Source organism: Sitodiplosis mosellana, unplaced genomic scaffold (assembly GCF_009176505.1).
Source record: "Sitodiplosis mosellana isolate CC-2019 unplaced genomic scaffold, AAFC_SMos_1.0 Smas_scaffold_1, whole genome shotgun sequence".
NCBI lineage: Eukaryota > Metazoa > Arthropoda > Insecta > Diptera > Cecidomyiidae > Sitodiplosis > Sitodiplosis mosellana.
This window is the reverse complement of record NW_022595244.1, coordinates 15492344-15505130: the sequence shown is the minus strand read 5'-3', so window position 1 is coordinate 15505130 and position 12787 is coordinate 15492344. Positions and strand designations below refer to the sequence as shown.

At 36.1% G+C, this 12787-nt stretch overlaps 1 protein-coding gene across 1 annotated transcript in view; it reads right to left on the bottom strand.

Moving 5' to 3' along the window:
• Positions 1-474: 474 nt before the first annotated feature.
• Positions 475-12787, bottom strand: part of LOC129577856 (uncharacterized) — a 24473-nt gene continuing 12160 nt past the window's right edge. Inside the window, exon 2 of the mRNA XM_055465624.1 lies at positions 475-3686. Within this exon, the coding sequence (XP_055321599.1) occupies positions 2945-3686 (742 nt within the window). The 3' untranslated portion in view covers positions 475-2944. The remainder of the gene's footprint in view (positions 3687-12787) is intronic.

Below are 12787 nucleotides of genomic sequence, written 5' to 3'. Positions count from 1 at the left end.
GATGTTCGAAATTGCAAGCGTGCAATTGTTCGATTTTTGCTCCAGATTTTAACTAGAAACAACAAGATGACAGTCAACAGACTGTGCTGGGTACATAAAAGTGCGAATCTTTGTTGCGATTGCATGGCACAGGTTAACAACAGCAGAAAACACATCACCTAAATGAATGCCAACCAATTTTGGCTTGAGTTGTTGTTACTTGTTTTTTCTCTTCTTTTTCTTCGTCGGTGCACTGTTCATGATCGATAATTTACCAGTTGTCAGAAATTGGTTTACAGTTTTAGAGCTGTGAAAAGAGTGGAACAATTTTACACAAACACAACAGCGTGTCGAATGTCAAGCCAATTCATTCGTTTCTTTCATTTCAATATAAATCATCCTGTGTGTGAGTATGAGAATGCATTTCGTCAATATCAGTTGTTCGATCCATTTGCTTTTTTTTGACTTCTCTTCATTTAATAATTAAATGTTTGATTTATTATGCATTTGTGTTTATTTGATTTCTTCATATTTCACATAAGGTAATTTTCCAAGATAATAGAATAATTAATAGTAATAGTATATCGTATAGAAGTAATATAATACAGTTTTGTTGTTGTTGTGTTTTTTTGTTGAAATATATTTTAGCAATTTTTCTTTTCTTCATCCATTTTATTTACACGACAACGAATTTTTTGCATTTTTCCTGCTTGATTCCATGTGTGATGATGTATCGTATGTTGTCGAAGGTGATTTTATTCTGTCGGATATCATTTTGTTGTTGTTGTTGTTGTTGCTGCTTTTTTTTCGTGCTTGCATTCTTATTTAATTCAACCTTCGTACACAACCGTTGTCTCATTCATCTGTCTTTCTCTATATACTCTAGCATTGTTTCACTTAAACCGTTAAATGTACATTACATAGTATATTCTTCGCACTTCATTGTTTTGGGTGTACAATATACACACATTTTGAATAGATTTATAATTTAAAAAAGAAAAAGAAATGGAAACATTCATTAAATAATAGATCGTCTGGATAATGAATTACAGTTTACATGTTAGAATTTATGCATATTTATTTGTTATAGTTAATAAATTTATTCATTCATATTGAGACAGAGATTACTCTCTATGTTTGTGTGTATGTGTTTCGGTTTGTTTTTTCTTTCCTTATCTTTTTCTCAATGAATTATGGTGTGTAGATAAATTATTAAATTAAGGAGTCTTCTAGAAAAAAAATATAAAAAGAAACGTTCAAAAGAATTTGACTAACAGACTTTAGTGTTAAAAAATAAAGAATCGATCGTTTGTCGACAAACAAGAATTGCGAAACAAAAGAAAAATTAATAATTTATTTTAAGAAGCAACATAAAATGATCTTTTGGCAAAAATTCGGTTAAAATGTACACAAATAAGACAAAAACAAATATATCGTATTGAAAAAGAGAATCAGTTTGGAAGTATTGGATATGCTTTGCATACAGAAGAGCTGCTGGGTGCAATTTGGAGGAAATAAGTGTTTGTTTTTCTCTGTTTCTACTTCATTTTGACTATATAATTGAGAAACCGTAGTTGATGCAATGAGTTTTTGTTTTACAAATTTTATGTGTGATTGGTTGTTGTTTTTGCGACGGAATTTGAATGGATCTAAATATCTATAATAAACGTTCAATGGTCATGGAAATGATTGCGATTGATGAGTTTTTGTGTTACGTAACTAAAATTTTTTTTTTTTTCGATTGACGAAGTAAAATGCAAAGCATTTGTGAGCATAAATTATATTATACTGATTTCAAATTGATTTTGTGTCTGTGTGTTCTTCATTTGTCTGTCTTCATTTGGACAACGATCAAAATAAAACGAAAGGAGAATTATGAAGTGGATAGGTAAAAACCGTTTTGGATTAAGATTACACTTCGTATTAATCGAATTTATCATTTTGACATTTTTGTTTAGTTTTACTTTCATCATGTTTTAAGCACTTTGGATAATTGCCGTTTGTATTGCGATACATATTCTTCATCTTGCTATATAGAGTTAAACCTATCGATTTATTGAAATGATTTTTTTTTCGTTTGAGTTTTTTTTTACTTGATTTTTCGGGTAAATATATAAATGATTAATTTAAACAAAAAAACGAATATCTCTAATAATAACACCTCGTTTTGCTTCATTTTTCATTGTTATTCTTTTCTTTGCCTTATTCTTCGGTTATAACATAATAATTGCCTATAAATTTAGTAAAAACTCTCTATTAACTATGTTTTTGAGTAACTTGGTTCATGATGTTCCATATTGTTTTTTTTTTTTTGAATTATTTTACTGTTTGTTGATTTAGTATTTTGTGTGTGAACATTTCGTTTTAATTCAACTATGAATACCATTTTTGTTGTTGCTTTTTTTCATTATTATTTTTAAATGTGGATTTTCCATCATCCAACATCATATTTGCCACATCAAATTGCATTTTACTGTACAAAAATTAAATTCCGATGCATATATTCCATACACATCTTAGGCATTAAAAACTCTAAAAAAAGTTCCATTTAAAACGAATTTTGCCATTTTTCTTCATGTGTTACTTTGTTTTGAATTCATTTTTTTCTCTCTTGTTGTTTTGTTCAAATAATATTGTGTAAATTGTATGCTGTTCAGTTAAACGTTAACTGTTTCTCTGTCTTATATTTACGTATCGCTATGCACATTTTAGACTTTTAATGCGTATGTATCTGTGTATATAAATTAGGTAAATATAATTTCATCTGATCTGTGTTTTTTTTGTTTTATGATTTTTTTTTTTTACTTTTTCTGCCATGCATGAATAGACTGGTTGTTTTCATCAGTTTTTTTTTCTAAAAAAAAAGGAATATGAAAACGCGTTCGGGTGATTAAGCATAAAAAATGGGTGAAAATATTTTTTTTCCAGTTTGGTTCCGTTGCGAACTGTGTTCATACTCCGGGTTTCATGTTTCTAGCGATGCGACTAAATTGTGAAAAACACCACCGTTTTCACTGAGCATTGCTGCTTGGCCGCATGAATCGTTGCACGATGAACTGTTGCTGGATTGTGATGTGCCGCCCAATCGTAGTGCGTCCATAATGACTTCGAATTCTTTTTGGCTTTGATTGTGATTGTGATCGAAATCGAAGTCGAGTAGATGTTCGCTGGATAGACTGAGACTGGATGAGCTGGACGATGAATCGGTTTTGTAGCGTTTCGAATCGGATGGCATTAACAACGGGCAATCGTCGATGCCGGAAAGTAAACGCGGACTTGGCAGGTAATGTGAGAATGTGGATAGTGCTTCGCGCACCAAACGGTCATTGTCCTCTTCGGATCGTGATCGTTTACGTGAAATTGCCTTTTCTAATTGCTCAGCACCTTGTGTGATTTCTGGGTCAACCAATGGCATTGCGGCGTCCAGGGCATTCAATTCACGATCCAATGTTTCGAGATCAGTGTCCACGCATCGTGACGAACGCGAACATGATGTGGTGGTCGTTGTGTGCGTGGAGTAGCTGGACAATGGGTCGGACATTGAGTTTGAGTGTTGATTGTTGTGCGCCATCGGATGCAACATATCGTGATTATGTGAAAACGATTGGTTCGACAGGATGTCATTCGAATGGGTGTCCAATAGAGATTCATCGTGTGTACTGAACGAACTGAAGAAGTCGTCGGTTTGGTTGTTTGTGATTTCAGATCTGTAACGAAATAAATAGAACAAATGGTGGAAATTAATGAATTTGTCGGGCTATTTTTGGCTTACATTCTCTATACAAATGGCTATTGCTTAGTAGAAAAAAAGATTTCAATTCATCTTCGATAACCGGCCTGGCGATAAGATTGAACCAATTTCAACTCAAATAGTCGACACGAGAGATAATCAATCAAAATACTTAAGTGACTGAATCACCATTTTCCACCGAATAAAAAGGCAATAAAATTTGCCGCAGCACTCGATACAGGTAATTTGGTTTGGGAAATAAAATGTGCCTCTTTCTCATATATCCGAGTCAGTGGTCACACCAAGTGTTTTCGCTTTGTCTCTCAATTGAGCCGCGCGATGCGAGAGCGGCAACACATGAAATAAAACAGGCAAACTTCCACAAACAATTTCATTTCGATTCGTATCTTGTGTTGTGTGAGCGATTGATGCTTTGCGGCACACCGGTAATTATACGATATAACAATAAAAACTAAAATAATGAACTGTTTGTTTTTTTTCTGGTTTTCACCGAAACGAAATCAAGACCAACGCTGAATTTAAACGAAATCAAAAGAAACGATGAAAAAAAAAACTGAAAGAAGATCGAGCGAGAGAGAGAGAGAGAAAAATCCGTACAAAAAGAAGTGCACAAACAAGCAGCACATTAGTACATAGCGTTGCGAGAGAAACGGAGAGAATACATTTTAACACACGAGAAAGAATTGTAGAAAAATCAAAGCCAAAAAACACACACACAAACGCGCCAGTGAAACGGAATAGAGAAGAAGACGTTCGACACACAGACACTCGATACGATTAAACGTTAAGTGAAGAGAGACCACCTTGATGGTGATGCACCGTTTTTCTTTGTTTGAAAATTGTTTTTTTGTTGTTATTTTATTTGGCTTCTCTCGTTTGGCCGTACGATATTGTTTCTTCTCTCATGCGCTTTGTCTTGTTGTTCGTCGCCCCTCGTCTCATTACATTGGACAAGCCTATCGGAATGTACACGAACGAATCAACCAACGAACAAGATAGTTTCGAGTGATGGGACTGAAAATGTACAGAACAAAAAAAGCTGAAATGTTCACGGAACGAAACAAGTTCGAAACCGAAAAAAATGATGAGATGTGATAATATGTAGCGAAGAGACAGCGAATCAATATAATTCAAGTTGATGGTGGTACAAAGGCGATGGAAAAATGCGAGAAGAACAAGAGAAGAAGGAAAAAAAATCCGCAAAGGACATAAAACGTATGAAAAATGTAATAAAAAAAAAGTTGAGATGAAGCAACGAGCTCAGCGTCTGAATCACACAGATTTCTACAGAATATACACAAAAAAGTATGTCTCTTCACTGCTCGTTTCCACTCCACATCAATATTTGTGAAATGCTCAGGCCCAAATCGAAAACTGATGCAGCAGAAAGATAATGAAATTGAAGAGAAATGGATAAACTCAACAAACAGAACCCTTCGATGAAATACAAAAGGAATTACCGACGACGACCAACAGGAGAGGGAGAGACAGAGAACAAGATGAAAGCGGTAAAAGAGAGACGAAATGCATCGATTTGAAGTCATTTTTCGGAGTTTTTCTGCTTGCAGCCCATTTAACTGCGTGATGAAGTTATAACACATGTTTATTATCTCGCTTTTGATAGTGTAAGCTGATTTGAAACTTCTTAAAAATGACCGATTTCGGACATTCGTATTCTTTTGGAAAGTACATAATTCCCCATGACTCATATCTATACCGCGTATCCCGTATCCCGGTTCCTCATTTGATATAGAGAGAATTTCGTTGTGAGTCAATTATATATTCACTTCATTTATATACGAATCGTGTCACCAATCGAATATACAAAACCCACTGTACAACGCAATAAATTTACAATTCGAATGAGATTTGATGGAAAAACTTGTAATTCCGTAAGTATTTTTCTAACAGTTAAAGTAATGAACAGAAAGGAAAAAAAAAACGTTACTAAAGTTCATTGTGCGGATAATTAAAAAGGCACCACGTGCACAAAAGAGACGGCAAACGAACGGTGCAAACAGCCAATTGATATGGATTTTTGTACAAAGCAAGAAAATAAAACGATTTTGAAGTCACATTTAAACGGCAAGTAGACAAATGAAAAGTGCAAGGGGCAACAAAGAGCTCACTAAAGCTAAAACTAAAACCAAAAGTATTTGCTGAAGAGAAAAAAAAGTCACATATTCACTCGCTACATACCGACCGACCGACCGCTCGCTCGCTCGCAGTCGATAAAGTAATCGCTTCATATGTTTTTTGTTTGTTTGTTTCGTGTCTTATGTGCCCATAAGCACAGTGCATACCGCGAAACGCGTACTTACGTACGCACAATTGCTGGACAGATTGTGAGCAATCAACGCACACGAAATGAACACAGAAGAAACGAAAAAAAAGCATACACCAACATTGGAACTGGTTTAAATTGAAATAATCATTTTTAACATTAAATAATTGCGGCGCGGTTCAGCGTTCGCCTTTTTTCTCATTCATTTTCATTTGCTTCTTTCTATTGTTTGCGCTTGATTATATTATATTATGCGAACTGGCAGCAGCAGCAGCAGCCATACAGTTCGAAAGCGTTTCATTTGGCTCTATCGTGACGACCGTAAACGACATATCGAACATTCAAACGATATTAAACTAAAAGCAAGTGATTTCTTTTTTTTTCGCCTGTATCTCACTCTCCGGTTTCTGTCCATCGTTTAAAAACTTGAAAAATGTGGACGTTTTTTTTCTCTCTTCTTTTTAAATTCTCGTATCCGCTGTGAGTGCCGCCGCCGCTTTGTAGCATTTTTTCTCGTCATGATTTTCTCTCTGTTCATCCTCGCGCACACACACACACGCTGCTCGGTGTTGTTTTATTTATTCATTACGAGCATGTTTCGTATGGTTTGATGTGTATATGCCTACGGTGGCGCAATCAAGAACAGCTCGCTCAAATGTAAGTTGTGTCAACCACGACCGAACTTGTGAAGTGACATAAACGGCTACAAGTCAATTAATTTAAATCGAAGTATTCTGCGGAGAGAATGAAACACGACGACAAACAACAAATAAAAAGAGCAACAACAACGACGTCGACGACAACCAAGAAAGAAGAAAAAGAAGAAAAATGGGCGCGCGCGCCACTGAACACACAAGCTATTAACTAGTGACGGTACCCACCAACACACAATTCATATACTATGTAGAAGATTACAAGGCAATTATGCTGTGTGAATGAAAAGAACCGAGGAAAAATTGTCGGTGAGAATATATATAAGTTAAATTTGATTGAATTATTTGCTTCGCTTGACTTTTTCAAACCGCTACACTTTTTTTCTCTCCTCATTTCGCTTTCCTTGTAATCTTTTGCCCTCGATAAAACTGTAAAATTAAATTAAAAAGAAATGCATTAAAAATGCTATCGCATTGGAAGAGAGAGAGAGAGAGAGAGAGAGAGAGAGAGAGAGAAACGAAGAAAAACATTGCTTCAGCGTCGAAACTATTGCGAATACAGTTAATTACCGTTAGTGTTGATATCGGAAATTAGAACACCTTCAATTAAGTTAGAAAAATTGAACTAAAAAATCTTGAAGGAAAAAAACTCGTTTTACATTTTATCGACGACGCCAACAATTGCAATACGCGTGACAAAAGAAAAGAGGAACAAACAAATGAACGAAGGAAAAAAACGCCATTTGGAAACACATATAGGTTGAATCGTAGCTGCCAATTTCATGTTTGATAAAGTCAACAAAATAGTTTCATTATTCAAATGTCAATCGAATACAAACGGAAAACCAAACCACCGCTTATCGTCTGTGATATTTTATTTTTCTGTTCTGTTCACTCTGTCTACATACAGAATACCGTTTGATAAGATAAGATATTTATAAATTAGTTTCGTTCGCTTGTTAAAAGCGCATTATTGTCAGAGGCAACCACACAATCTTATTAACTTTTCGGTGTGTGAGTGAGAGATATAGAGAGAGAGAGAGAGAGAGAGAACGAGGCATATAGAGAAATGGAGTGGAGCAAGTAGAGCGATACACGGGTTTGAGGTTTCTCTGGTTAAATCGTATCAAAACCCAGCTGAAACAAGCCAAGCGCATGGCAAACATATCGTAAATAAGCGATTTTGGAGACCCCAACACAATTTTGTAATTTTGCACGTTCTTATCACAATCATCGATCAATTGACAACTACATTTTTTTCGAAAACAATAGGCCGCAGAAATTAGACCAACATCGAATAAGCCAGAGAAATAGACACACAAAGTCAACGATTTACTTTCTTTGAATTAGCGAAATAAAAGTCTTCGGATATAAATGAATGAATGGAAAGTGCGGCACAGAATGCAAACGAATGAACCAGCAAATTGAAAAAGTACTGTGAATCAAGCGGTTTGTTCGAAACAAAGAGAGAAAATAGCAACGATGATTCAAGCTTGCTGTTTTTTGTTTGTTTTTGTTTTTTTTTTGCAAGGGAATTGACGCTATTGGAATAAATTACGCATAGTCAAAACATAAACCAATCCGCTTGGTATGGAAACAGTGTTGTTTTTCAACACCTACTACTCGGGCTTGCCTACTACAAACAGCTTGCTCATTCAATCATCGGGCCGCGCGAGAATGATGTTCGTGTGATTCTGTGAGTGTAAACACTCAGATGCTTAATGTGTGCGGCCCAATATAATTATGACTAATGTGAGTCATATCATGATTTTTTGTTCAGCCGTCGCTCGTTCGCTCGTTCCGTCCGCATTCTATTTCGCAATGGTTGCACAAAGAACCAATAGCAGCAACAGAGTGAAAATTGGATTGCTGAATGATGTTTTTTTTAAACCGAAAACGTGCTCAAATGCCCACACACATGCATAAGATGTTCGATTGGAATATGTGAAGTGTAAACTTTATTGACCCTTCGCTTTAGTTAAGCGCGTAGACTACAGGAAATTTTATTAGGCTACATTGAATAGGCGAGCATTAAGTGTAACATCCATTCGATTTGGTTGGTTATTTGTTGGATGTGTCTGTGTGTGTATGTGGCAATGCGTGTGTTAACGCAACCAAGGGGAATGGATTTTGCTCGAAGGATATTAAGAGCACTATGTGAGGACGGAAAAGTACAAAAGAAAACATTTTTATCCACTTGAAAGTCGTAAGTGGTTCCCAGTGGCTGCATCGAACGAGCGATCGAGAGAAGAGATTCCGATGCGCTGAAATATGATATGCTTGGCATGCGAAACGAGAAGGGGTTATTGAATCGGTCAGTAATGACGCCTTGAATTACGGGTGATCGATAGCTTTTCAATGGATTTCGGGTCGGAGTTTTGCTGCGATAAAACTTGAACCATTTTCCGTTCGTTTAAGAAACGGCGAGAGGGTTTTCGATATCGATTCAAAATGTTTTTACTGATTTCCTTTTGGCTTCAAAAAAAAAGAGTCCGAATGAGAAGAAGAGATTGCAAGATGCAAGCATTGATGAAACAAAAGTGTTTCACATTGAGTTTCTTTTTTGTTCGTTGCTCAGTGCGTCAAGTTGTAATGAAATCCATCTCGAAAAGCGAACACAGCGGATTAAAAGTGGCCTCGACAATGAGCTACAAATAAAGAGAGCGAGAGAAAAAACAAGAACATTGGCAACAAAGCTGTCGTTTATGACTGAACTACACCTTAGCACTTGATTTACCTCATTTTTATGAGGCTATGAAATACGCGCTTCTTTTCACAAATTCACTTCTTTTTCCTTCGAATCCAGAATAGAATATTTGTCCGTGGAATTCGTGATAAAAATAAACTTTCTGAGAAATGTAATATTTTACCCAGGAGAAATATTGAAATCCACGATTATGCTATGACCGATATATGTTATGTAAAAACGACAAATTTCATTTGTTTTTTTTTTGGCTCGTGTGCAATTGAGTAATGAAGAAGTGAAGAGACAGAGAAAGAGAGAAAAAAATCGTTGAATAAACAATCGCTAGCGACGCTTTTTCCATTTATCTTTGCTCAGGAATAGAGAGAGAGAGACAGAGAGAAAATTATATCAAGCGTAGTAAATTGATCAAAATCGAGTGGAAAAAGTGTGTTTTCTCTTTCGTTCGGCATTAATCATCATCACTTTGGAACGGAATGGAAACTATCGTGTCGCGATTGCAAAATATATGTGATGAGAGTCAGTTGTCATATTGCGTTTGGTTCGCAGCATATTTTTTCATCGCTTTATTTTCCATTGCCATGAATTTATCATTCGTTCATTTGTGCAAGTGTGCATGAACAGAGCAGAGAGAGAGAGAGAGTGAGAGCTCAGTTTATTTAGCTGGGCAACTTTGACGCGCTCATCGTAGAGCGTACTCAATGTAGTACATTTTTTTTCTTCGCTGTGACTCACTTCACATTAAACAATTTTACGTAATTCTCTTGTGTTTTTTTTTCTGCATGTGTTATCAATTGCGATGCATTAATGTTCATGAAAATCATGCTACAGATTCATGTTTGTATCGTTTTTGATATTATTGAACAAGTGAAAAGAAGATGAAGAAAGAGCAGAAAAACTCATTTGTGACGAATCAATAATGGAAAAATTGTTTTCTTTGTTTCAAGTATTGTTTTGGGAGAGCAAAAAAACAACACATTTCACAACATTATAAGCGAATGAGCGCGTTCAAGCAAAGATTGAATTGACTGAATGAGCGAGTGAGCTCGCTCAGGAAAGTTGGTGACGTTGTTTGCACGCTCCGTACAGCGTTGACTTGTGTTTTGCATGAGCCACAAGGCTAAAGTAGGCAAAAATTGGCACACGTTGAAGAAATAAACAAAAATACACAATAACATTAACAACAACAATTAGCAGAGTGTACTGAGCGTAAGTCAAGCAAAAGTTAAACGCTCATTTCGCAGTGCAGTGTGCACTACTCTATTGTTTTAGTGTTTGTGTATGTATGTCTGTGCTGAATGTGTGCTGTACTGTTTAATTTGCTGTTTCTCTTTACTCCCGTCTGATGCTGTATACTCGAAACGTCGCCCAAATGCATTTATACCCATTATTATTATGAGCTGATATCAAATTCGATTATTGCTGCTGAGTTTTGTGTGTTTGCTTCACTTCTCTCTCTCACTCTCTCTCTCAGACAAGCGCTTTGAATCGGTTGTTTATTCTGGCCCGGGAGCCATGATGATAACACAGTGGCACCATTTAACCGCAAAACCCACATATAGTACTCTCTTTAAAATAATGTGCATGTATGTGTGTGTGTGTGTGTGTGCAGCACAACAATTTATTTTCGGATCACCGAATTCGAAACGGCACAATGCGCTTGATTTTGTTGTGTGTCCAATTTCGATTCGGCAGCAAGATGAAACAAGCGAATAAACACACGAGATACAATCATGCGACCGGCCTCTCTTACTCTCTCTACTCTCTTCGCACAACAAACAAACAAACAAACAAAAAAATATTAAAATGAAAAGCAAAGTGATCATGAAACATAATAGAGAAAAAAAAACGAACAATCGTTTACATACAAATTGAACACAACTCAACTAATAAGAATAAAAGCGTAGTTCAAATTGTGCGGCGCATAAAAGACAAAATGAATATGCTGTAACCGAACAAGAAACAGCAACAAAAAAACACTGCAATAAATGAGCTGAGTTGCTGATCTGTATGGCAAATGTTTTGTTTTTGGGAGTGCGCACGAAAAATACACCAAGAATAGAAGCAAAGCAAAAGACCGAAAAAAAAATTTGAATAAATACAACAATCGAATGAATCAACCACTAATTATAGACGCAAAATGCATTCAAACACTCGCACATACACAAAATGTAGCACACACTGCACTGCATCATTGCAAGCACGCAGAAACGGTACATTTTCACACTGCAAATTAAAATAACAAACTGTGCAAAATATGACACTTTTTTCCAACGCGCGCCATTCGAAATGAAAATGAAGTGAACAGATTTTCCATTGTGCTACTTTGTGTGTTGTCTCTCTTCTCTACCTTCTCTTGTCCTCTTTGCGTCTACATGCCGTTGAAGGCCCGCTATTTTTAACGCTTTCAATTAATGTGATGGTTAGCTAATGTCATGCATACGCCAAACAATGGAGCCTTTTTCGAAAGGTTCTCAATCAAATATGCGTAACTTTATACGATTTTTATAGGTCGATTGATAAGTATGTAGTCAAGCACAGTTATGAAACCAGAGAAAGAGAGAGGGGGGGAGAATTGACTCAATGTTATGTAAATAGTTGGTACACCTTGAAGGAAATATATTCCAGAGCTAACATTGGTTTAAAATCGATTCGTTGCAGCGTCGCATTGCTTCTGCAATTGTTAGACATTCTTCTAAGTTTACATAATCAACTGATTCATTCGGATGGCTTTCATTCGAATGGCTTTTATTCTCGGTGATGCAGGGGAGTGACGGATCAAGCTCTTCATGGGTGGTGTATAAGTGATTTCATTGCGACTCAATCACCAGTCAAATCATTGCTTCTCATTTTCTAGGTACGGTACGTAAACAAACAATTAGGCATATTATGGAATCCATTGTAAATTATCCACACTGAAATACGCAATAGATACGAGCGCACGTGTGTGTTTGGAAATTGGCTGGTTCACCGCTTCGATTCGATCAACATAGAATTGAACACGGCAAAATTGATGTTCAACCACCGAATCGATGTTGTTTCTATTGATAATAGACCTATGACTTTGTACTCTTTAGAATGTGGTACTCCTTTGCGTTCGGCTATTTATAAGTATATATTTTTCGTTCGGTGGTTTTTCTGTGTATATGCTTTATTAACGCTTTTATTTGTCTTTATTTTTCAATGTCAAACGATGTTTGTGTGACACCACAAACACTTGTTTACTTCATTATGTACACTGGTTTTGTTTTTTTTTTGTTTTCATTTTCAACAGCTTAAATGAAATAGCCAATTTCGATACGGTGTGTATGTGTGTAACAAGGTAGCGCGATAAGTGTGGAATTTATCTGAATTGTGCTTAAAGCCGTAACACCATTTGGATACATACACGCACATAGAGGGAGAGAGAGAGAGAG